The sequence below is a fragment of the Microplitis demolitor genome, chromosome 2 (genome assembly GCF_026212275.2).
Source record: "Microplitis demolitor isolate Queensland-Clemson2020A chromosome 2, iyMicDemo2.1a, whole genome shotgun sequence".
Lineage (NCBI taxonomy): Eukaryota > Metazoa > Arthropoda > Insecta > Hymenoptera > Braconidae > Microplitis > Microplitis demolitor.
In genome coordinates, this window is record NC_068546.1 from 5,634,840 (window position 1) to 5,661,943 (window position 27,104).

The 27,104-nt window shown below is 29.0% G+C and overlaps 1 protein-coding gene across 1 annotated transcript; it reads right to left on the bottom strand.

Annotated features, from left to right (window-relative positions):
* Positions 1 to 20,855: 20,855 nt before the first annotated feature.
* Positions 20,856 to 25,811, bottom strand: LOC103579109 (uncharacterized). Its single transcript, XM_008560415.2, has 2 exons — positions 25,741 to 25,811; positions 20,856 to 22,862 (listed from the first exon to the last, which is right to left on the bottom strand). Coding segments are annotated over exons 1-2 (1,458 nt in total). The 5' UTR covers positions 25,743 to 25,811; the 3' UTR covers positions 20,856 to 21,406.
* Between the last annotated feature and the right edge of the window lie 1,293 nt (positions 25,812 to 27,104).

A 27,104-nucleotide genomic window follows, 5' to 3' on the forward strand; every position in this document is an offset into this window, starting at 1 on the left:
AATCTAAATATGAATTCTCTGCTCACACAAACATATACGAGCTCATTCACGCTTATTGGAATTCAAATAAATTTTTATTAGCAATTCATTTGTTAATTGGTATTGTTGAATGTCAATAGACTTTAAAACCATTTTTCGCAAATTTATTATGTTCGCATCTTGAATGTCTTCCTTACATTATACATCACAATCGTTTCTATTTATCCGATTTAATGTTTTTATGAACCATTATTATATTCTTGTCAAGATAAGTTATGCAGTTATCTTGCAGCCAAGATGAGTTACATTCAGTACCTCACAACAAGTCGTAACTTTGCTGAGGGTTGATACTAAAAAAAGAAAGTAAATTAATTTTTTAAAAGTACATAATTTTCTACACGGAAAGAAAATTTCACTAAAATCTACGATGTTAACATCGTAATCGTGGACTAGACTTTTATTGGCGTCAATTTTTAAATGTCTTATTTCAAAATTTAATATAGTCTTTGTTAAAATTACGATGTTAAATAGTAAAGAATAAAATCTACATCAGAATTTTAATAAAGACTATAGTAAATTTTGAAATACGACATTTAAAAATTTACGCCAATGAAAGTCTAGTCCACGATTACGATGTTAATTTCGTAAATTTTAGTGGAATTTTCTTTCCGTGTACACGGAGAGAAAATTATAGTAACAGTTACAGTATATTATGGGAATGGTTCCCATACTGCATGGTAACTGGTTTTTTTGAAATGTTGATTATAGGAACGGCACCCATATATATTATGGTAACCATTCCTATAATTATGGATATAATTCCCATATGGTATCGGAATAGTTCCTATGCAATTATGGTAATAGTTACTATGTACGTATGGTAATGGTTACTATAATATTATGGGAATGGTTACCATAATATTATGGGAATGGTTACCATAATATTATGGGAATAGTTACCATAATATTATGGGAATGGTTACCATAATATTATGGGAATGGTTACCATAATATTATGGGTATGGTTACCATAATATTTAGAAATTATAATAATTTTTGTTTGTAATAAGCATTTTTTTTGTATATTTAATCTTTTTGTGAAACTATATTACAATAAAATGGTAACCATTCCCGTAATATTATGGTAATAATTCCCATAATATTATGGTAACTGTTCCTATAATATTATGGTAACCATTCCCATAATATTATGGTAACCATTCCCATAATATTATGGTAATAATTCCCATACATTATGAGAATGATTACCATAATATTATGGGAATGATTACCATAATATTATAGGAACTGTTACAATGTGGTTATAGGATTGGTTCTTATTTGCTTATGGGAATTATTCCTATGAGTATGGTAATCATTACCATGATTCTTTCATATGCGATATGGGAACTGTTACCATAATGATAGGAATTGTTACCATATTTATGGAAACCTTCCCAAAAAGTATGGGTCTATATCCCATAATCCCTAGTAATCATTACCATAACGGTATGGGATGATATTTCATAAACGTACTAGGAACAGTTCCTTTAATTTTTTCTCCGTGTAGTAGGAATTCTCTTAGTATTTCCGTAAAATAAGTACTCAATTTTTTCAACTTCTTGCTATGATATATCTATACTATAGTCGATGATCCTTGAAAAATTTTGGAATTTTTACGCCGATTAGCGAAAATCGACTTTCCATCAGTTGTCGACGTTTCGAGGTCATATAGGCAGCTATTTTGGGTATTTTTCGAATGATATCCGAGTGGTTGTATGGGTGTCTGTGTGTGTGTGTGTAAATTTTCTATACCTTTTTAGTCAATCGATCGATTTAGATTGTTCTTGCCACAATCGAAAGAGCTTATCAGCCGTTGAATTTACTGTTGATTTGTGATTATTCGATAGAATGGACCGAAGAAGAGAGGGATTTAATTCGCTGTTGACTGCAGTATCACTATTGATATTTTAACAATATTTTGTAAATATTTCACTTATTTTTATTAAAAAAATAAAAAATTATAGCGGTCTATGTACATCTATTGTTATTTTTTTTTAAACCTTAACAGTTTATTTCTATCCGTTTCTTAATACAATTTATTAACTGAAGGATTGTTCTATAGTAGATTTCACGTTCTCATGTAAGTTGAATTAAATTGAAATGTAAAAAAAAAATCGGTCTGTCGGTTGACCCTGCGGGCCAGCCCCAAAACTTCCCGCCTATTTCGAGCTCCTTGAGTTCAGAAAAATGTTGTAGATACATTTTCTCTTCGAGCTCGAAAATACTTTTGTATGCCTTTGTTTTCGAAAGAAAACGTTTTTTACGATTTTTTTTCAAACGATATCTCTCGAACAAATAAACCGATTAAAACGTTCAAGGCGACAATCGACATGTTTTATTGAGTTCTATAACTGATAAGATTTTTGAATTGATTCATCAAGTTGTTTTTGAAATACTTTCAAAATACTAAAAAAAAAAATTTGGAATTAATCGGGTCAGTCATTTCAAAAATATTTGGAAAAAACCATTGTCCACCATTTATTTCTCCCGCGATATCTCTCGAACAAATTAACCGATTGAGATGTTTGAGGTGGCAATCGACGCGTTTTATTGAGTACTAGAGCTGATTAGATTTTGAAGTAGATCGTATAAGTCGTTTTTGAGAAATCAATAAAAAACTAACAAAAAAATTTTTTTTTTTTCGTAATTCGCAAATATTTTCGAGTCTATTCGATCAAATAATCTGAAATTTTCAGGAAAGTTGATGGCCAACAAGCTCTTTCGATTGCCACCTCAATCATCCAAATCGATTCATTAGTTAAAAAGTTACAAAGAGTTTACATACACACACACACACACACACTCGGACATCATTCTGAAAATAGTCAGAATAGCTTCCTAGGACCTCAAAACGTCGACATCTGATGAAAACTCGATTTTTGAAAATCGGGGTGAAAACAATAACTTCCCGAAATTTTTGAAAATCGTCGATTTTCTTAGCGGGAAGTTAAAAAGCCATTTTCATGGAATTTTATCAGCCCATTTGTCATACAAAATATTATAAAATCGTTTTCTCACGAAATGGATTTTCATAAACGTTTTAATGCTAACTTTGTTACCAATTATTCATTATAGACGCCAGACAAGTAAAGTACTCAAGTTATTTATAAGGGTGCTGTGTATAAGTATACATGTATTTTGGTCAATAGGTAATATCGTATAAACAATGTATCAAATATTTAATGCTTTAAAAATGTCATTACTCGAAATATTCTATACCCGTACCTAAATAAAATGTATTTTTTCCTAGAGAAAGCAGCAGACATACACAGGTATAATTATGTCGCCGGATATTCCCTTACCTTATCTGCACAAATCCTTAGGATTAATATTAAAATAAGTCTAAATGGGAAAGTAATGAACGATGTAAAGTAGCCATTGACCTTTACCATAAAGATCTAATTACTGATGTTACGGTGCAAATGTCCCATTGGATCCAAAATCCCCTCCCTGAAATATTGCAGTGCATTTAAACGTCGGTCCTTAAAATTTCAACATCATTGAGTTTCAAACTCTAGCCAAGTTGTCTCTGGGTATAACTGAAATTTCAAACTCCAAATTTTCATAATTGAATCATCATGAGTGATGTGAAGTGTTTAGTGTCGTCAAGTCCACAATCTGCAACTGGATTCAAACGGTGCGCCGATATTTTTGATGTTGAGCATGATGCTCAATACAAAAAACCTAAAACTGAAGAATTCAGCGAAGTGACTCCATCCAACACTTCTTTGCCAACATGTGGACTGGACGGTAATTTAAACTTTCGTCCAGTGAACGTTCAACGAGTTAAAACGACCATTAGCGTCAACATAAAGACAAAAATGGTGCCCAAGAAGAAGATGGTTCGGATGCCTCAACCAGTCGTTGTCGAGAAGGAAGTAGAACTGATCACTGTTCCCAAGCAAGTGAAGCCAGATCTTCAGCGGAGACATTTGCGAGTGATGCAGCCAGTTTCCAAAAGCCACGAGATGTCTGGGCTTTGTTCCATCATGTGAAGAAACGACGTGCACAGATATCGTGTTAATTTGTAAATATCTTTTTTTACATATATAATTTTTTCACGTGTGTGCGTGTGTTCGGGTGTGTGTGTGTACGTGTGTGCAAATATGTGCGTACATGTGTTTAGATGTTCGTGAGTGAGTGTGCGAATGTGTGAGTATGTGTCCATGTGTTCGCCTATGAGCTGAACAGTAACGTAATACGCGAGTTTTTACTTCGATTTAATTTAGTTGTTTTTTTTTTTTTTTTTTTTTTTAATAGTGAAGGAACCAAAGCCGTTACCAAGTACACCAGCTCTAAATAAATTTCCTTATCTGTAAATAAACCAAACGGCCCTTTTCAGGGCCACCAAATTTTTCAAAACGTATTAATGCTCGTCAAGTTTTTTAAATACTTAAAAGAATTATGTATTTCAAATGGTTGCAAGTTACTAATGAATGAGGCCGTAAAGTTGAAACTTGCGATATATAACTTGATTTTTCATATAATAGGTAATATACATATTAAGAATATCAACTTCTAGGGCCTTCTTAGTTATCGATGACGTAATCATAACTTGCTAGGAATTTTTATATAAATATTAACTCTTATAGGTCTCATTTTATACAAATTATGATTAAATCATCATTTATAAAATTTGAACTGTATTTAAATATTACTAAGTAATTGATTAATTTGAAAGTAAATGAAAAATATTTCACTAGACTGATAAGTAATTTTATATTCATTTTCATTGACGTTCAATAAATAGCTTTTTTTTTTTTTAGACGACCGTTTACAGTAAATACATTCGCATTGAAAGTTCTGCCGTGCTTAGGAAGAAGGCAGTAACTTTATCTTACTGCCTTTCTATCTTCTCCATGTTAATTTAACATTGGGAAGATAGAAAGGCAGTAAGTGAAAATTTCCTGAATAAATTTCAGTAAAATCTTCATATAAATTTTAAAATTCGAATTTTCAAGTTTTGTAGGCTAAAATTTATTCAATAAATTTCGTCTAACTCCTAATTGGTAACTGTAAGTAGTTTTTTTAAATTCTATATCTAAACAAAATCACGACTACGTTGTTCTTTTTCAATTAAGGTTTTAACTTTTTTTTAATTAATTAAAAAAAATTTTAATACAGTTATGACAGTTGAGTCATGTTGACATTGCATATTTTAAAAATATGGAGGGCATGGTCTGAAAATACCCTTGAAAATGATTTATTATTTGTCAGATTAGATGATTTCAAGTCTAAATAAATTATAATTATTAATTGAAAAAGAAATTAAATATTTATAAGGTAAATGTCCCAATACCGGAACGACGATGGGTATATGACTGATTTTTATCGTTTTAAAAATATTCAAATAAATTATAAACCAAAATAATTTATTACATCATATAGAATAGATATTTACCAATTCAAAAATAATCAAATTAGTTCATTTTTCTTAAATTTAATATAAAAAAAAAAATTTTTTCTATGACACCCAAAAGACCCAATACCGGAACGCTGAAATAGCCGTGTCCCAATACCGGAACAGTAAATAAAATAAGTTATTTTTTGCATTTATTCATGGTGAAAATATTAATAATTATTAAATAATATTAATGTAAAACGAGTATGAATGTAGCAGGCGTCAGAGAACTTTAAAATTATAAATAAATTAGATAAATAATTAAAAATATAATATTTACAAAAAAAGCACTATTAATTTCAAAATTTTTTGAATTTGCATTTTTTAAAATTTTATATTATTAATTATTTACTCGATTTATTAATAATTTTGAATTTGTCTGATGTCTGCTATATCACACCCATAATGTAAAATGTATTTAAAATTTTAAAATGATTGAATATTTAATGAAAATAAATATTTTGAACTAAAGAATAGAAACAAAATAAATCATTTGAGGTTATACTAGAAAAATAATTGAAAAAAAAAAAACTAAAAACAAAAATTAATTTTTGTATAATATGAGTTAAATTAGAGTTTATCTATACTTAATATATTTCGTATAACAATTATACATACTGCATTAAATATTAGGGCTCCAGTAATAATTAATGTTGTACTTGATTTAGCCAGTCAATAAAACTCACTGTTAATGTCTATCGATAACATTAATATGATTGGCTGTTCCGGTACTGGGCACGGGTTCATTTTGGTGTACCAATAGACGAACAGTAAAATTAATATAATAATACTATTTTTTTCATATTTTTAATATGTTTTCTTGAATTTTATGTCATTCAAGATGCATATACAAAAAAAAAATTATTGAAAAGTAATTCTATGCATTTTCTATAAGCTTAAGACCATTGACTGATTTCTTAGCAAAACCATTAAGAGACATGAAAAAGTCATGAATCCGAGACTATTGCTCTAATTTACATTTTTTTTTTTTTATATTTTAATTATTTTCTAAAATCTATTTTATATCTTATTTTTTAACTGAAAGATTAAGGTTTTAAATAAAGAAAGTTTTATTTAGTTTCATCGCGTACGAGTTGAAATATAATATAATGATTATCAAATCGTTCCGGTATTGGGTCTTGTTCCGGTATAGGGACATTTACCTTACGAGTCCAATTTTCTCGATCTGTTGATTCAAGCGCTGTCCGATGATAAAAGCAATATACGCTTTGTAGTCACTTTGATCTTAGTAATTGCCCTTTTTGGATAACATAAATATAATGACTCTAATCAACTCAGCTTGTGTTTCATCGGTTATCGAACAAAATCTGTATGTGGGCAAGAAGTATGAGTTCTTTGATATTACTAGGAACATTGTTTAATTAAGGAAGTGATATGAGCAAAATTGTGAAATAAAGGTTAACTGAGTTCAAAACTTACTTCTAAAAACGAAATTTGGACTTATTTTTTGACAGGGAAGTTGGCTTGGATGTTGCGGTTCGAAAGCTATTTCATTTCATTAAAATCTGACGTAAGAGTATAAGAATAATCATTTTTCTTGTTTCGAAGAATAGATCGCTATTTATAATTAAATTGAGTTTTTCTTTTTAAAAATTATTAAGCTGAGCTACATTTTTTCACGTGAAAATCATATTGATATTACAAAATTGAGTTTAAAATTCGCTATTCATGCCTTCATACGTCCAAAGACACACATATACACACAATAAATTTGTATGCAAACACATATGTTTTAATCTAAATATGAATTCTCTGCTCACACAAACATATACGAGCTCATTCACGCTTATTGGAATTCAAATAAATTTTTATTAGCAATTCATTTGTTAATTGGTATTGTTGAATGTCAATAGACTTTAAAACCATTTTTCGCAAATTTATTATGTTCGCATCTTGAATGTCTTCCTTACATTATACATCACAATCGTTTCTATTTATCCGATTTAATGTTTTTATGAACCATTATTATATTCTTGTCAAGATAAGTTATGCAGTTATCTTGCAGCCAAGATGAGTTACATTCAGTACCTCACAACAAGTCGTAACTTTGCTGAGGGTTGATACTAAAAAAAGAAAGTAAATTAATTTTTTAAAAGTACATAATTTTCTACACGGAAAGAAAATTTCACTAAAATCTACGATGTTAACATCGTAATCGTGGACTAGACTTTTATTGGCGTCAATTTTTAAATGTCTTATTTCAAAATTTAATATAGTCTTTGTTAAAATTACGATGTTAAATAGTAAAGAATAAAATCTACATCAGAATTTTAATAAAGACTATAGTAAATTTTGAAATACGACATTTAAAAATTTACGCCAATGAAAGTCTAGTCCACGATTACGATGTTAATTTCGTAAATTTTAGTGGAATTTTCTTTCCGTGTACACGGAGAGAAAATTATAGTAACAGTTACAATATATTATGGGAATGGTTCCCATACTGCATGGTAACTGGTTTTTTTGAAATGTTGATTATAGGAACGGCACCCATATATATTATGGTAACCATTCCTATAATTATGGATATAATTCCCATATGGTATCGGAATAGTTCCTATGCAATTATGGTAATAGTTACTATGTACGTATGGTAATGGTTACTATAATATTATGGGAATGGTTACCATAATATTATGGGAATGGTTACCATAATATTATGGGAATAGTTACCATAATATTATGGGAATGGTTACCATAATATTATGGGAATAGTTACCATAATATTATGGGAATGGTTACCATAATATTATGGGTATGGTTACCATAATATTTAGAAATTATAATAATTTTTGTTTGTAATAAGCATTTTTTTTGTATATTTAATCTTTTTGTGAAACTATATTACAATAAAATGGTAACCATTCCCGTAATATTATGGTAACTGTTCCTATAATATTATGGTAACCATTCCCATAATATTATGGTAACTGTTCCTATAATATTATGGTAACCATTCCCATAATATTATGGTAACCATTCCCATAATATTATGGTAATAATTCCCATACATTATGGGAATGATTACCATAATATTATGGGAATGATTACCATAATATTATGGGAATGGTTACCATAATATTATAGGAACTGTTACAATGTGGTTATAGGATTGGTTCCTATTTGCTTATGGGAACTATTCCTATGAGTATGGTAATCATTACCATGATTCTTTCATATGCGATATGGGAACTGTTACCATAATGATAGGAATTGTTACCATATTTATGGAAACCTTCCCAAAAAGTATGGGTCTATATCCCATAATCCCTAGTAATCATTACCATAACGGTATGGGATGATATTTCATAAACGTACTAGGAACAGTTCCTTTAATTTTTTCTCCGTGTAGTAGGAATTCTCTTAGTATTTCCGTAAAATAAGTACTCAATTTTTTCAACTTCTTGCTATGATATATCTATACTATAGTCGATGATCCTTGAAAAATTTTGGAATTTTTACGCCGATTAGCGAAAATCGACTTTCCATCAGTTGTCGACGTTTCGAGGTCATATAGGCAGCTATTTTGGGTATTTTTCGAATGATATCCGAGTGGTTGTATGGGTGTCTGTGTGTGTGTGTGTAAATTTTCTATACCTTTTTAGTCAATCGATCGATTTAGATTGTTCTTGCCACAATCGAAAGAGCTTATCAGCCGTTGAATTTACTGTTGATTTGTGATTATTCGATAGAATGGACCGAAGAAGAGAGGGATTTAATTCGCTGTTGACTGCAGTATCACTATTGATATTTTAACAATATTTTGTAAATATTTCACTTATTTTTATTAAAAAAATAAAAAATTATAGCGGTCTATGTACATCTATTGTTATTTTTTTTTAAACCTTAACAGTTTATTTCTATCCGTTTCTTAATACAATTTATTAACTGAAGGATTGTTCTATAGTAGATTTCACGTTCTCATGTAAGTTGAATTAAATTGAAATGTAAAAAAAAAATCGGTCTGTCGGTTGACCCTGCGGGCCAGCCCCAAAACTTCCCGCCTATTTCGAGCTCCTTGAGTTCAGAAAAATGTTGTAGATACATTTTCTCTTCGAGCTCGAAAATACTTTTGTATGCCTTTGTTTTCGAAAGAAAACGTTTTTTACGATTTTTTTTCAAACGATATCTCTCGAACGAATAAACCGATTAAGACGTTCAAGGCGACAATCGACATGTTTTATTGAGTTCTATAACTGATAAGATTTTTGAATTGATTCATCAAGTTGTTTTTGAAATACTTTCAAAATACAAAAAAAAAAAATTTGGAATTGATCGGGTCAGTCATTTCAAAAATATTTGGAAAAAACCATTGTCCACCATTTCTTTCTCCCGCGATATCTCTCGAACAAATTAACCGATTGAGATGTTTGAGGTGGCAATCGACGCGTTTTATTGAGTACTAGAGCTGATTAGATTTTGAAGTAGATCGTATAAGTCGTTTTTGAGAAATCAATAAAAAACTAACAAAAAAATTTTTTTTTTTTCGTAATTCGCAAATAATTTCGAGTCTATTCGATCAAATAATCTGAAATTTTCAGGAAAGTTGATGGCCAACAAGCTCTTTCGATTGCCACCTCAATCATCCAAATCGATTTATTAGTTAAAAAGTTACAAAGAGTTTACATACACACACACACACACACTCGGATATCATTCTGAAAATAGTCAGAATAGCTTCCTAGGACCTCAAAACGTCGACATCTGATGAAAACTCGATTTTTGAAAATCGGGGTGAAAACAATAACTTCCCGAAATTTTTGAAAATCGTCGATTTTCTTAGCGGGAAGTTAAAAAGCCATTTTCATGGAATTTTATCAGCCCATTTGTCATACAAAATATTATAAAATCGTTTTCTCACGAAATGGATTTTCATAAACGTTTTAATGCTAACTTTGTTACCAATTATTCATTATAGACGCCAGACAAGTAAAGTACTCAAGTTATTTATAAGGGTGCTGTGTATAAGTATACATGTATTTTGGTCAATAGGTAATATCGTATAAACAATGTATCAAATATTTAATGCTTTAAAAATGTCATTACTCGAAATATTCTATACCCGTACCTAAATAAAATGTATTTTTTCCTAGAGAAAGCAGCAGACATACACAGGTATAATTATGTCGCCGGATATTCCCTTACCTTATCTGCACAAATCCTTAGGATTAATATTAAAATAAGTCTAAATGGGAAAGTAATGAACGATGTAAAGTAGCCATTGACCTTTACCATAAAGATCTAATTACTGATGTTACGGTGCAAATGTCCCATTGGATCCAAAATCCCCTCCCTGAAATATTGCAGTGCATTTAAACGTCGGTCCTTAAAATTTCAACATCATTGAGTTTCAAACTCTAGCCAAGTTGTCTCTGGGTATAACTGAAATTTCAAACTCCAAATTTTCATAATTGAATCATCATGAGTGATGTGAAGTGTTTAGTGTCGTCAAGTCCACAATCTGCAACTGGATTCAAACGGTGCGCCGATATTTTTGATGTTGAGCATGATGCTCAATACAAAAAACCTAAAACTGAAGAATTCAGCGAAGTGACTCCATCCAACACTTCTTTGCCAACATGTGGACTGGACGGTAATTTAAACTTTCGTCCAGTGAACGTTCAACGAGTTAAAACGACCATTAGCGTCAACATAAAGACAAAAATGGTGCCCAAGAAGAAGATGGTTCGGATGCCTCAACCAGTCGTTGTCGAGAAGGAAGTAGAACTGATCACTGTTCCCAAGCAAGTGAAGCCAGATCTTCAGCGGAGACATTTGCGAGTGATGCAGCCAGTTTCCAAAAGCCACGAGATGTCTGGGCTTTGTTCCATCATGTGAAGAAACGACGTGCACAGATATCGTGTTAATTTGTAAATATCTTTTTTTACATATATAATTTTTTCACGTGTGTGCGTGTGTTCGGGTGTGTGTGTGTACGTGTGTGCAAATATGTGCGTACATGTGTTTAGATGTTCGTGAGTGAGTGTGCGAATGTGTGAGTATGTGTCCATGTGTTCGCCTATGAGCTGAACAGTAACGTAATACGCGAGTTTTTACTTCGATTTAATTTAGTTGTTTTTTTTTTTTTTTTTTTTTTTAATAGTGAAGGAACCAAAGCCGTTACCAAGTACACCAGCTCTAAATAAATTTCCTTATCTGTAAATAAACCAAACGGCCCTTTTCAGGGCCACCAAATTTTTCAAAACGTATTAATGCTCGTCAAGTTTTTTAAATACTTAAAAGAATTATGTATTTCAAATGGTTGCAAGTTACTAATGAATGAGGCCGTAAAGTTGAAACTTGCGATATATAACTTGATTTTTCATATAATAGGTAATATACATATTAAGAATATCAACTTCTAGGGCCTTCTTAGTTATCGATGACGTAATCATAACTTGCTAGGAATTTTTATATAAATATTAACTCTTATAGGTCTCATTTTATACAAATTATGATTAAATCATCATTTATAAAATTTGAACTGTATTTAAATATTACTAAGTAATTGATTAATTTGAAAGTAAATGAAAAATATTTCACTAGACTGATAAGTAATTTTATATTCATTTTCATTGACGTTCAATAAATAGCTTTTTTTTTTTTAGACGACCGTTTACAGTAAATCCATTCGCATTGAAAGTTCTGCCGTGCTTAGGAAGAAGGTAGTAACTTCATCTTACTGCCTTTCTATCTTCTCCATGTTAATTTAACATTGGGAAGATAGAAAGGCAGTAAGTGAAAATTTCCTGAATAAATTTCAGTAAAATCTTCATATAAATTTTAAAATTCGAATTTTCAAGTTTTGTAGGCTAAAATTTATTCAATAAATTTCGTCTAACTCCTAATTGGTAACTGTAAGTAGTTTTTTAAAATTCTATATCTAAACGAAATCACGACTACGTTGTTCTTTTTCAATTAAGGTTTTAACTTTTTTTTAATTAATTAAAAAAAATTTTAATACAGTTATGACAGTTGAGTCATGTTGACATTGCATATTTTAAAAATATGGAGGGCATGGTCTGAAAATACCCTTGAAAATGATTTATTATTTGTCAGATTAGATGATTTCAAGTCTAAATAAATTATAATTATTAATTGAAAAAGAAATTAAATATTTATAAGGTAAATGTCCCAATACCGGAACGACGATGGGTATATGACTGATTTTTATCGTTTTAAAAATATTCAAATAAATTATAAACCAAAATAATTTATTACATCATATAGAATAGACATTTACCAATTCAAAAATAATCAAATTAGTTCATTTTTCTTAAATTTAATATAAAAAAAAAAATTTTTTCTATGACACCCAAAAGACCCAATACCGGAACGCTGAAATAGCCGTGTCCCAATACCGGAACAGTAAATAAAATAAGTTATTTTTTGCATTTATTCATGGTGAAAATATTAATAATTATTAAATAATATTAATGTAAAACGAGTATGAATGTAGCAGGCGTCAGAGAACTTTAAAATTATAAATAAATTAGATAAATAATTAAAAATATAATATTTACAAAAAAAGCACTATTAATTTCAAAATTTTTTGAATTTGCATTTTTTAAAATTTTATATTATTAATTATTTACTCGATTTATTAATAATTTTGAATTTGTCTGATGTCTGCTATATCACACCCATAATGTAAAATGTATTTAAAATTTTAAAATGATTGAATATTTAATGAAAATAAATATTTTGAACTAAAGAATAGAAACAAAATAAATCATTTGAGGTTATACTAGAAAAATAATTGAAAAAAAAAAAACTAAAAACAAAAATTAATTTTTGTATAATATGATTTAAATTAGAGTTTATCTATACTTAATATATTTCGTATAACAATTATACATACTGCATTAAATATTAGGGCTCCAGTAATAATTAATGTTGTACTTGATTTAGCCAGTCAATAAAACTCACTGTTAATGTCTATCGATAACATTAATATGATTGGCTGTTCCGGTACTGGGCACGGGTTCATTTTGGTGGACCAATAGACGAACAGTAAAATTAATATAATAATACTATTTTTTTCATATTTTTAATATGTTTTCTTGAATTTTATGTCATTCAAGATGCATATACAAAAAAAAAATTATTGAAAAGTAATTCTATGCATTTTCTATAAGCTTAAGACCATTGACTGATTTCTTAGCAAAACCATTAAGAGACATGAAAAAGTCATGAATCCGAGACTATTGCTCTAATTTACATTTTTTTTTTTTTATATTTTAATTATTTTCTAAAATCTATTTTATATCTTATTTTTTAACTGAAAGATTAAGGTTTTAAATAAAGAAAGTTTTATTTAGTTTCATCGCGTACGAGTTGAAATATAATATAATGATTATCAAATCGTTCCGGTATTGGGTCTTGTTCCGGTATAGGGACATTTACCTTACGAGTCCAATTTTCTCGATCTGTTGATTCAAGCGCTGTCCGATGATAAAAGCAATATACGCTTTGTAGTCACTTTGATCTTAGTAATTGCCCTTTTTGGATAACATAAATATAATGACTCTAATCAACTCAGCTTGTGTTTCATCGGTTATCGAACAAAATCTGTATGTGGGCAAGAAGTATGAGTTCTTTGATATTACTAGGAACGTTGTTTAATTAAGGAAGTGTGATATGAGCAAAATTGTGAAATAAAGGTTAACTGAGTTCAAAACTTACTTCTAAAAACGAAATTAGGACTTATTTTTTGACAGGGAAGTTGGCTTGGATGTTGCGGTTCGAATGCTATTTCATTTCATTAAAATCTGACGTAAGAGTATAAGAATAATCATTTTTCTTGTTTCGAAGAATAGATCGCTATTTATAATTAAATTGAGTTTTTCATTTTAAAAATTATTAAGCTGAGCTACATTTTTTCACGTGAAAATCATATTGATATTACAAAATTGAGTTTAAAATTCGCTATTCATGCCTTCATACGTCCAAAGACACACATATACACACAATAAATTTGTATGCAAACACATATGTTTTAATCTAAATATGAATTCTCTGCTCACACAAACATATACGAGCTCATTCACGCTTATTGGAATTCAAATAAATTTTTATTAGCAATTCATTTGTTAATTGGTATTGTTGAATGTCAATAGACTTTAAAACCATTTTTCGCAAATTTATTATGTTCGCATCTTGAATGTCTTCCTTACATTATACATCACAATCGTTTCTATTTATCCGATTTAATGTTTTTATGAACCATTATTATATTCTTGTCAAGATAAGTTATGCAGTTATCTTGCAGCCAAGATGAGTTACATTCAGTACCTCACAACAAGTCGTAACTTTGCTGAGGGTTGATACTAAAAAAAGAAAGTAAATTAATTTTTTAAAAGTACATAATTTTCTACACGGAAAGAAAATTTCACTAAAATCTACGATGTTAACATCGTAATCGTGGACTAGACTTTTATTGGCGTCAATTTTTAAATGTCTTATTTCAAAATTTAATATAGTCTTTGTTAAAATTACGATGTTAAATAGTAAAGAATAAAATCTACATCAGAATTTTAATAAAGACTATAGTAAATTTTGAAATACGACATTTAAAAATTTACGCCAATGAAAGTCTAGTCCACGATTACGATGTTAATTTCGTAAATTTTAGTGGAATTTTCTTTCCGTGTACACGGAGAGAAAATTATAGTAACAGTTACAATATATTATGGGAATGGTTCCCATACTGCATGGTAACTGGTTTTTTTGAAATGTTGATTATAGGAACGGCACCCATATATATTATGGTAACCATTCCTATAATTATGGATATAATTCCCATATGGTATCGGAATAGTTCCTATGCAATTATGGTAATAGTTACTATGTACGTATGGTAATGGTTACTATAATATTATGGGAATGGTTACCATAATATTATGGGAATGGTTACCATAATATTATGGGAATAGTTACCATAATATTATGGGAATGGTTACCATAATATTATGGGAATGGTTACCATAATACTATGGGTATGGTTACCATAATATTATGGGTATGGTTACCATAATATTTAGAAATTATAATAATTTTTGTTTGAAATAAGCATTTTTTTTGTATATTTAATCTTTTTGTGAAACTATATTACAATATAATGGTAACCATTCCCGTAATATTATGGTAATAATTCCCATAATATTATGGTAACCATTCCCATAATATTATGGTAACTGTTCCTATAATATTATGGTAACCATTCCCATACATTATGGGAATGATTACCATAATATTATGGGAATGATTACCATAATATTATGGGAATGGTTACCATAATATTATAGGAACTGTTACAATGTGGTTATAGGATTGGTTCCTATTTGCTTATGGGAACTATTCCTATGAGTATGGTAATCATTACCATGATTCTTTCATATGCGATATGGGAACTGTTACCATAATGATAGGAATTGTTACCATATTTATGGAAACCTTCCCAAAAAGTATGGGTCTATATCCCATAATCCCTAGTAATCATTACCATAACGGTATGGGATGATATTTCATAAACGTACTAGGAACAGTTCCTTTAATTTTTTCTCCGTGTAGTAGGAATTCTCTTAGTATTTCCGTAAAATAAGTACTCAATTTTTTCAACTTCTTGCTATGATATATCTATACTATAGTCGATGATCCTTGAAAAATTTTGGAATTTTTACGCCGATTAGCGAAAATCGACTTTCCATCAGTTGTCGACGTTTCGAGGTCATATAGGCAGCTATTTTGGGTATTTTTCGAATGATATCCGAGTGGTTGTATGGGTGTCTGTGTGTGTGTGTGTAAATTTTCTATACCTTTTTAGTCAATCGATCGATTTAGATTGTTCTTGCCACAATCGAAAGAGCTTATCAGCCGTTGAATTTACTGTTGATTTGTGATTATTCGATAGAATGGACCGAAGAAGAGAGGGATTTAATTCGCTGTTGACTGCAGTATCACTATTGATATTTTAACAATATTTTGTAAATATTTCACTTATTTTTATTAAAAAAATAAAAAATTATAGCGGTCTATGTACATCTATTGTTATTTTTTTTTAAACCTTAACAGTTTATTTCTATCCGTTTCTTAATACAATTTATTAACTGAAGGATTGTTCTATAGTAGATTTCACGTTCTCATGTAAGTTGAATTAAATTGAAATGTAAAAAAAAAATCGGTCTGTCGGTTGACCCTGCGGGCCAGCCCCAAAACTTCCCGCCTATTTCGAGCTCCTTGAGTTCAGAAAAATGTTGTAGATACATTTTCTCTTCGAGCTCGAAAATACTTTTGTATGCCTTTGTTTTCGAAAGAAAACGTTTTTTACGATTTTTTTTCAAACGATATCTCTCGAACAAATAAACCGATTAAAACGTTCAAGGCGACAATCGACATGTTTTATTGAGTTCTATAACTGATAAGATTTTTGAATTGATTCATCAAGTTGTTTTTGAAATACTTTCAAAATACTAAAAAAAAAAATTTGGAATTAATCGGGTCAGTCATTTCAAAAATATTTGGAAAAAACCATTGTCCACCATTTATTTCTCCCGCGATATCTCTCGAACAAATTAACCGATTGAGATGTTTGAGGTGGCAATCGACGCGTTTTATTGAGTACTAGAGCTGATTAGATTTTGAAGTAGATCGTATAAGTCGTTTTTGAGAAATCAATAAAAAACTAACAAAAAAATTTTTTTTTTTTCGTAATTCGCAAATATTTTCGAGTCTATTCGATCAAATAATCTGAAATTTTCAGGAAAGTTGATGGCCAACAAGCTCTTTCGATTGCCACCTCAATCATCCAAATCGATTCATTAGTTAAAAAGTTACAAAGAGTTTACATACACACACACACACACACACTCGGACATCATTCTGAAAATAGTCAGAATAGCTTCCTAGGACCTCAAAACGTCGACATCTGATGAAAACTCGATTTTTGAAAATCGGGGTGAAAACAATAACTTCCCGAAATTTTTGAAAATCGTCGATTTTCTTAGCGGGAAGTTAAAAAGCCATTTTCATGGAATTTTATCAGCCCATTTGTCATACAAAATATTATAAAATCGTTTTCTCACGAAATGGATTTTCATAAACGTTTTAATGCTAACTTTGTTACCAATTATTCATTATAGACGCCAGACAAGTAAAGTACTCAAGTTATTTATAAGGGTGCTGTGTATAAGTATACATGTATTTTGGTCAATAGGTAATATCGTATAAACAATGTATCAAATATTTAATGCTTTAAAAATGTCATTACTCGAAATATTCTATACCCGTACCTAAATAAAATGTATTTTTTCCTAGAGAAAGCAGCAGACATACACAGGTATAATTATGTCGCCGGATATTCCCTTACCTTATCTGCACAAATCCTTAGGATTAATATTAAAATAAGTCTAAATGGGAAAGTAATGAACGATGTAAAGTAGCCATTGACCTTTACCATAAAGATCTAATTACTGATGTTACGGTGCAAATGTCCCATTGGATCCAAAATCCCCTCCCTGAAATATTGCAGTGCATTTAAACGTCGGTCCTTAAAATTTCAACATCATTGAGTTTCAAACTCTAGCCAAGTTGTCTCTGGGTATAACTGAAATTTCAAACTCCAAATTTTCATAATTGAATCATCATGAGTGATGTGAAGTGTTTAGTGTCGTCAAGTCCACAATCTGCAACTGGATTCAAACGGTGCGCCGATATTTTTGATGTTGAGCATGATGCTCAATACAAAAAACCTAAAACTGAAGAATTCAGCGAAGTGACTCCATCCAACACTTCTTTGCCAACATGTGGACTGGACGGTAATTTAAACTTTCGTCCAGTGAACGTTCAACGAGTTAAAACGACCATTAGCGTCAACATAAAGACAAAAATGGTGCCCAAGAAGAAGATGGTTCGGATGCCTCAACCAGTCGTTGTCGAGAAGGAAGTAGAACTGATCACTGTTCCCAAGCAAGTGAAGCCAGATCTTCAGCGGAGACATTTGCGAGTGATGCAGCCAGTTTCCAAAAGCCACGAGATGTCTGGGCTTTGTTCCATCATGTGAAGAAACGACGTGCACAGATATCGTGTTAATTTGTAAATATCTTTTTTTACATATATAATTTTTTCACGTGTGTGCGTGTGTTCGGGTGTGTGTATGTACGTGTGTGCAAATATGTGCGTACATGTGTTTAGATGTTCGTGAGTGAGTGTGCGAATGTGTGAGTATGTGTCCATGTGTTCGCCTATGAGCTGAACAGTAACGTAATACGCGAGTTTTTACTTCGATTTAATTTAGTTGTTTTTTTTTTTTTTTTTTTTTTTAATAGTGAAGGAACCAAAGCCGTTACCAAGTACACCAGCTCTAAATAAATTTCCTTATCTGTAAATAAACCAAACGGCCCTTTTCAGGGCCACCAAATTTTTCAAAACGTATTAATGCTCGTCAAGTTTTTTAAATACTTAAAAGAATTATGTATTTCAAATGGTTGCAAGTTACTAATGAATGAGGCCGTAAAGTTGAAACTTGCGATATATAACTTGATTTTTCATATAATAGGTAATATACATATTAAGAATATCAACTTCTAGGGCCTTCTTAGTTATCGATGACGTAATCATAACTTGCTAGGAATTTTTATATAAATATTAACTCTTATAGGTCTCATTTTATACAAATTATGATTAAATCATCATTTATAAAATTTGAACTGTATTTAAATATTACTAAGTAATTGATTAATTTGAAAGTAAATGAAAAATATTTCACTAGACTGATAAGTAATTTTATATTCATTTTCATTGACGTTCAATAAATAGCTTTTTTTTTTTTTGACGACCGTTTACAGTAAATCCATTCGCATTGAAAGTTCTGCCGTGCTTAGGAAGAAGGCAGTAACTTCATCTTACTGCCTTTCTATCTTCTCCATGTTAATTTAACATTGGGAAGATAGAAAGGCAGTAAGTGAAAATTTCCTGAATAAATTTCAGTAAAATCTTCATATAAATTTTAAAATTCGAATTTTCAAGTTTTGTAGGCTAAAATTTATTCAATAAATTTCGTCTAACTCCTAATTGGTAACTGTAAGTAGTTTTTTAAAATTCTATATCTAAACGAAATCACGACTACGTTGTTCTTTTTCAATTAAGGTTTTAACTTTTTTTTAATTAATTAAAAAAAATTTTAATACAGTTATGACAGTTGAGTCATGTTGACATTGCATATTTTAAAAATATGGAGGGCATGGTCTGAAAATACCCTTGAAAATGATTTATTATTTGTCAGATTAGATGATTTCAAGTCTAAATAAATTATAATTATTAATTGAAAAAGAAATTAAATATTTATAAGGTAAATGTCCCAATACCGGAACGACGATGGGTATATGACTGATTTTTATCGTTTTAAAAATATTCAAATAAATTATAAACCAAAATAATTTATTACATCATATAGAATAGACATTTACCAATTCAAAAATAATCAAATTAGTTCATTTTTCTTAAATTTAATATAAAAAAAAAAAATTTTTTCTATGACACCCAAAAGACCCAATACCGGAACGCTGAAATAGCCGTGTCCCAATACCGGAACAGTAAATAAAATAAGTTATTTTTTGCATTTATTCATGGTGAAAATATTAATAATTATTAAATAATATTAATGTAAAACGAGTATGAATGTAGCAGGCGTCAGAGAACTTTAAAATTATAAATAAATTAGATAAATAATTAAAAATATAATATTTACAAAAAAAGCACTATTAATTTCAAAATTTTTTGAATTTGCATTTTTTAAAATTTTATATTATTAATTATTTACTCGATTTATTAATAATTTTGAATTTGTCTGATGTCTGCTATATCACACCCATAATGTAAAATGTATTTAAAATTTTAAAATGATTGAATATTTAATGAAAATAAATATTTTGAACTAAAGAATAGAAACAAAATAAATCATTTGAGGTTATACTAGAAAAATAATTGAAAAAAAAAAACTAAAAACAAAAATTAATTTTTGTATAATATGATTTAAATTAGAGTTTATCTATACTTAATATATTTCGTATAACAATTATACATACTGCATTAAATATCAGGGCTCCAGTAATAATTAATGTTGTACTTGATTTAGCCAGTCAATAAAACTCACTGTTAATGTCTATCGATAACATTAATATGATTGGCTGTTCCGGTACTGGGCACGGGTTCATTTTGGTGTACCAATAGACGAACAGTAAAATTAATATAATAATACTATTTTTTTCATATTTTTAATATGTTTTCTTGAATTTTATGTCATTCAAGATGCATATACAAAAAAAAAATTATTGAAAAGTAATTCTATGCATTTTCTATAAGCTTAAGACCATTGACTGATTTCTTAGCAAAACCATTAAGAGACATGAAAAAGTCATGAATCCGAGACTATTGCTCTAATTAACATTTTTTTTTTTTATATTTTAATTATTTTCTAAAATCTATTTTATATCTTATTTTTTAACTGAAAGATTAAGGTTTTAAATAAAGAAAGTTTTATTTAGTTCCATCGCGTACGAGTTGAAATATAATATAATGATTATCAAATCGTTTCGGTATTGGGTCTTGTTCCAGTATAGGGACATTTACCTTATATGAACAAACACAATTTTTTGAACCCCAAACAATTAATTATGTTATTTAATATAAATATTCATGTAAACAAACGAGTTATCACAAATATTGAAAATTATGATTGTCAACTTTTTTTTCTTCTCCTCTCTCTTAACTCACTAAGCCGGTGTCTATAATCTATATATAAAAAATTATATTCCAGTGAAATTGTTTAGTAAAGTCCTTGGCAAAAATGTAGTATTATAAATTATAAATAATATGTATAGTAGAATTTGTAACAAAAAATTTAGTTGAAAAATTTGAATATAATACTGAATTTTTCCAAAAATATCAACAATCTGTTTCCATTTCTTGTGTAATATTGTTAGATACGTCGCTACTGGTCAACGGGGCCGTGTTTTCCGTAAGAATATCACGAGATGTCATTTGTTTGATCTTTTGCCAAAATAAAAACAAACTAGTGTCTTCTAATTTCCCATTCCATTGAGCTGATTTTTCTTGAGCTTTGAACTGTTCTAGAAGCTCATCCTCAATGTGACTTTCAATAAATCTTAAATGTTCAGTTGTTTCATCATAAATTATCGCAGGTACAATTTCAGCAGTACTTTCAGGCTCAGATTCAAAAAATTTTGTATAGGTTATAGCGTCAGCTGAGAAAGGATGTAGACCCGTCGACTTGAATTCGTTTTGTAAAATTTCGTTGATATCCAACGTCGCCAAAGACTTTTCTAGAAGTGGTGCAAAGTTTTGACGTTTGAGAGCTTCACCATTATGCTCCATCCTCCAATCTCGAACTTCTGTGCTCCAAGCAGCTTTCAGAGGACGAAAGATCGCGACGTCCATTGGTTGAAGGATGTGAGTAGCATTGGGATACAAGGCAATTAATTCAATGTTCTTCTCTCTGCAGAATTTCGTCAACGGATACGACAGATAAGAAGTATGTCCATCTAAATACAAAATCACTGGAAGCTCCACTTTATTCTTTAATATCCAAGGATGAAAAACGTTGACTATGTATTCATAGAATGTTTCTGCAGTCATCGACCCACTGTCAGAGCATCCGATTGCCCAATCCTTTGGCATACTCGACGCAATATTTCGTGGAACTCGTTTGTAAGGAAATAATATCATTGGTGGAGGCATTTGTCCAGCTGCATTACCACAAATAAGAGTTTTTACGCACTCTTTCTCATCATCAACAGTTTTATCGTCTTTTGACGCGAGAACTGAATTGCTCTTTGGATTGAGCTTGAAGGCTGACTCATTAAGGTTGAACTTTCGTGTAGCATCAATGTTCAAAAGATCCAATGGCTCAAGATGATCCTGGACTTCTTTAAACCAGGTTCTGATTTTTTCTTCTGACACCGCAGCTCGACTGTTTGTGAAATTTTTAGCTATTTTGTCCTCTATTTCTGGATGACGACGACGAAAGGCATTGTACCAGTGACGACCAGGCATATTATTTGGAAAAATCGTTTTTTTCTTCATCGTATTCAACAACATCCGTACACTATTTAATAGCTGTACTTTAGTAATAGGAAACCCATGGTTTTTCATATAAAAGATCCAATCGACAAGGTGTTTTTCGTTGTCTTGCCCTAATACACATTCCGGTCCAGGTTTATCTATTTGTGACGATAATTGTCCACGGCTTTTGTACATCAAAGTTGTTCTTGGGATATTAAACTTTAAGGCGGTTGTTTTTATAGGCTTACCAGCTTTCACTTCTGCCAACGCTTGCTTCAATTGCTCATTATCATAGTTTACTCTTTTTTTTTTTGAACTCCTATAAACAAATATGTATTTGTATCATCAATGAAAATTATGATTGCATGAAACTAAAAAATCATCATCGATATAAATTTTTAAACATTGCATGAACATTAGGGTGGGCCGAAAATCCGCTTTTTTTGAATTTTCATTATTAATGCCAAAAATATTTTTCTTTGTACAAAAAAAAAATTTTTCGGGAAACAAAAAAAATTTTAAGTCAGTATCTTAGGCTCACCAAATCCCGTTAAAGTTAGAAGTTGTTTAAAATTTTTTTTTCCAACTTATTTTGATCGGAAATTTAATTCTCTACACAAAAGGTCCTGTAATAAAATTACGTAAGTGATAGTTACTGAGATGATTGCAATTTTATTCTAAAAAATATAATTTTTCAAGATACTATCACTTTTTCAGGTTAAAATATGAATTTTATCATATAAATTTAATGGGAAATTAAATTCCTTACAAAATTGGCCTTCTGGTAAAAACTTGAAATTTATAGTTATTCAGAAACTGGCAGTTTTATCTTTAGATAGTCACATTTCTCGTTATTTGGTAGCTTTCACCAAGAATCGCTATTATCTTTGTAACTATCAACTTTAAATAAATTTTTATGAAGTCTGTTTTGTAGAAAATTGAATTTCCTATGAAATTTTTATGATAAAATTTATTTTTTTACCTTGAAAAGGTGATAATATCTTGAAAAATTATATTTTTTTGAACAAAATTGGAATTATCTCAGTAACTATCAACTTTGCATAATTTTATTATAGAACCTTTTTTTGTAGAGAATTAAATTTCCGATCAAAATAAATTGGAAAAAAAATTTTGAACAACTTCTAACTTTAGCGGGATTTGACGAGCCTAAGATATCGACCTAAAATTTTCTTGATTTGTCGAAAAATTTTTTTTTTTGTACAGAGAATAATATTTTTGGTATTAATAATGAAAATTCAAAACAAGCGGATTTTCGACCCACCCTAATGGACGTGATGAGTGTGAATGTAGCAGACATCAGACAACTTGAAACTTTAGCTATCGATATCTCTGCGAGAAATGTGAGTACAAAAAATTTAAAAAGTGGCACTGGCGTGTATTTCAAAAATCTTTTCACGTTTTTTTTTACTTTTTTTACCCACTGTTTTTCTATCGCTATAATTTTGAAACTAAATTTTTAACAAGTTCTCTCATAAATATATATTAATATAAATTAATAAAATTTACTTATTTATATCATTGTTAGATGGTCTACTCGTGCATTTTTTTTTTAATCAATAAAATTATCAGAACACATATTTAACCATATCAATTACCAAAATGAAAAAAATGAAAAAAAAAATTACACATATTTAGAGTAACAAAATCTACATGTGCATCTTCTTATTTTTTTAATTTTCAAATTGTATCAGTATGTATCAGGCATGTATATACTCTCAAATACGAGTATTTAAAGCTATAAGATGAACAGTGGAGGCAACAGGCCCATCGATTGCACCGTTTACGGTAAATGTACGTGCACCTTTGTCGGCTTGAGCATATAGGTTCGAGTCCAGGAGACAAAAAAATGATTTTCACGTGTCTTACTACCCCATTCGACGCAGTGAAGTATAGTCTTTTCAAAAATATTGATACTATCGTATTTAAGAGTACATACACGTGCCTTTCATTTTTTTATTTATATAAATTATTTTCATGGGCGTATGCCAATATAAAAGTTTTTCTGATGGAAAAATAATTAATATTTACAAATGTAATTTGAAAAATGAAAAAATAAAAAAATGCACATGTGGTATTGAGGAGTACAAACATGTGCCTGACGTTTTGTTATTGATATAAATTATTTTTATAAGTATATGCCCTTATAAAAGTTTTTCCGATAGTTAAATTAGTAATATTTATGGGTGTAATTCCAAAAATGAAAAAATACAAAGATGCACATACAGTATTTAAGTATACAAACATGTGCCTGCCGTGTTTTTATTTATATAAATTTTTTTTATTAGTATATGCCAATATAAAAATTTGTCTGATGAGAAAATAATTAATATCTACTGATACAATTTGAAAAATAAAAAAATTAGAAGATGCACATGTAGATTTTGTTACTCTAAATATGTGTAATTTTTTTTTTTCATTTTTTTCATTTTGGTAATTGATATGGTTAAATATGTGTTCTGATAATTTTATTGATTAAAAAAAAAAAATGCACGAGTAGAGCATCTAACAATGATATAAATAAGTAAATTTTATCAATTTATATTAATATATATTTATGAGAGAACTTGTTAAAAATTTAGTTTCAAAATTATAGCGATAGAAAAACAGTGGGTGAAAAAAGTAAAAAAAAAAAACGTGAAAAGATTTTTGAAATACACGCCAGTGCCACTTTTTAAATTTTTTGTACTCACATTTCTCGCAGAGATATCGATAGCTAAAGTTTCAAGTTGTCTGATGTCTGCGACATTCACACTCATATGGACATGTCAATAAACAAATATCATGCTACTGAAATTAGCTGACATCTTACAATTTTTAGATTTTTTTAAAAACGATAAATTATTAAAAAAAAAAAATATTTAAAAAAATTGCACTTATAGTTTTTTAAATTTTCTAAATGTGCACATTTTCATTTTATTTTTTTTTTAAATTAAAAGACTAAAAAAAATTGGAAAATTTTTGTCTGCTAACTTCAGGATCATACAAATAACCTCTTTTGTAACAGGTTAGAATTTGAGGGTCAATAAACTGCGACATACTTGTAAAATTTAGCCTAGTTATTGACACTCACATTTTAAAAATAAAATGTTATTTAATATGATACATTAATATTTTAAACTACATTGCAGTCAATTATTAACTTATCCATATACTTTTTATTAAATTTTTATACTTACATGATGATAAGATTACAGATTCAATTCGGGAACGCTCTTCCGTAAATTGTTTACACTATAACTAAAAAATGGCCCCCACGGCCACTACCGGCTTAAAAATTAAAAAAAAATATTAAGATATTTTATTCTTTATTTTCGTTTTTTCTATTAATTAGGTACAGAATAAGTTTTTTAAAATTAAAAAAGAATTTATTTATCTATACGAGTAAAATTTTTTTATTAAATTAAAATAAAGTTAAAAGTGCCAGAAACTGGGACAATGTCAATAACTGGGTCCTTAACCAAATATTGACATTTTACCACTTATACTTCATGATTTTATTCAAAAATTGAAATATTATGAAACATTTTGCCAAGGCCGAAAAAACAGTTTTTATGTCTATAAATAATTTGAATTTTTCAAAATTTTCAAAATTCATAATATTGAAATTAGTCGAAGTCTTAAAACTTTTGGATTTTTTATCAAAAAGATAAATTATAAAAAAATAATTATTTTAAAAATTGTACTTATAGTTTTTTGAATTTCCTACATGTGTACATTTTTTTTTTTTTTTTTTTTTTTTTTGTAATTGACTTGTTGAAAAAAATAATCCAAAAATTTTTAATTGTCTACTAATTTTAGAATCATTCAAAATTTAACAATAATAATTATTTCTAATATCGGTTAAATTAGGGTTTAATTTGAAAATAATTTTAAGAAAGTATTTTTAATTTTATCATATTTTAAAGTCACTGGTTTAATTGCTCCGTGATTCGATTATTGACCTGCGTCGTTGTTATAAATATCATTGTCCTCGATGCATTCATTTATTTGCACAGTGAATTAAAAATTGTACAAGATTGTAAGCACAATAAATTATAATATTTAAAAATTAATTGTACAATTCTCTTGTAATTACATTCACTACAGACATCCTAATATTGATAAAATGGCAAAGACAGTGTGAAAATTAGAACTAAATTTTTTTTAAAGTTTTAAAAATAAGAAAATCTTGAAAAATGTTTTTATTTTTAAAAACAATCCTTTAGTATTTTTTAATGATATCTTTAATGTTAAAAAAAAATGTTTTAAAATAAAACTTTTATTTTTTAGAAAAAATAATTAGAGTTAATTAAATTTAAAAATTAGAATTAACAAAATTTCTTTAATATTTCATTTTAAAGGTAAAGAAATTTTTGTCTAAGAAAAATATTTTTTTAAATCTTAACAGTTTTAAACTGAAATAAAACATTTAGTTCAACAAAATAAAAAATATTGGAAGTAAAATTTTTCATGCAGGAAAACATGAATAAGATAACTCGACCAATAAACGGATGTCCCCCAATAACTAGACGAAAAGTATTTTAATAATTTTCACTGAAAA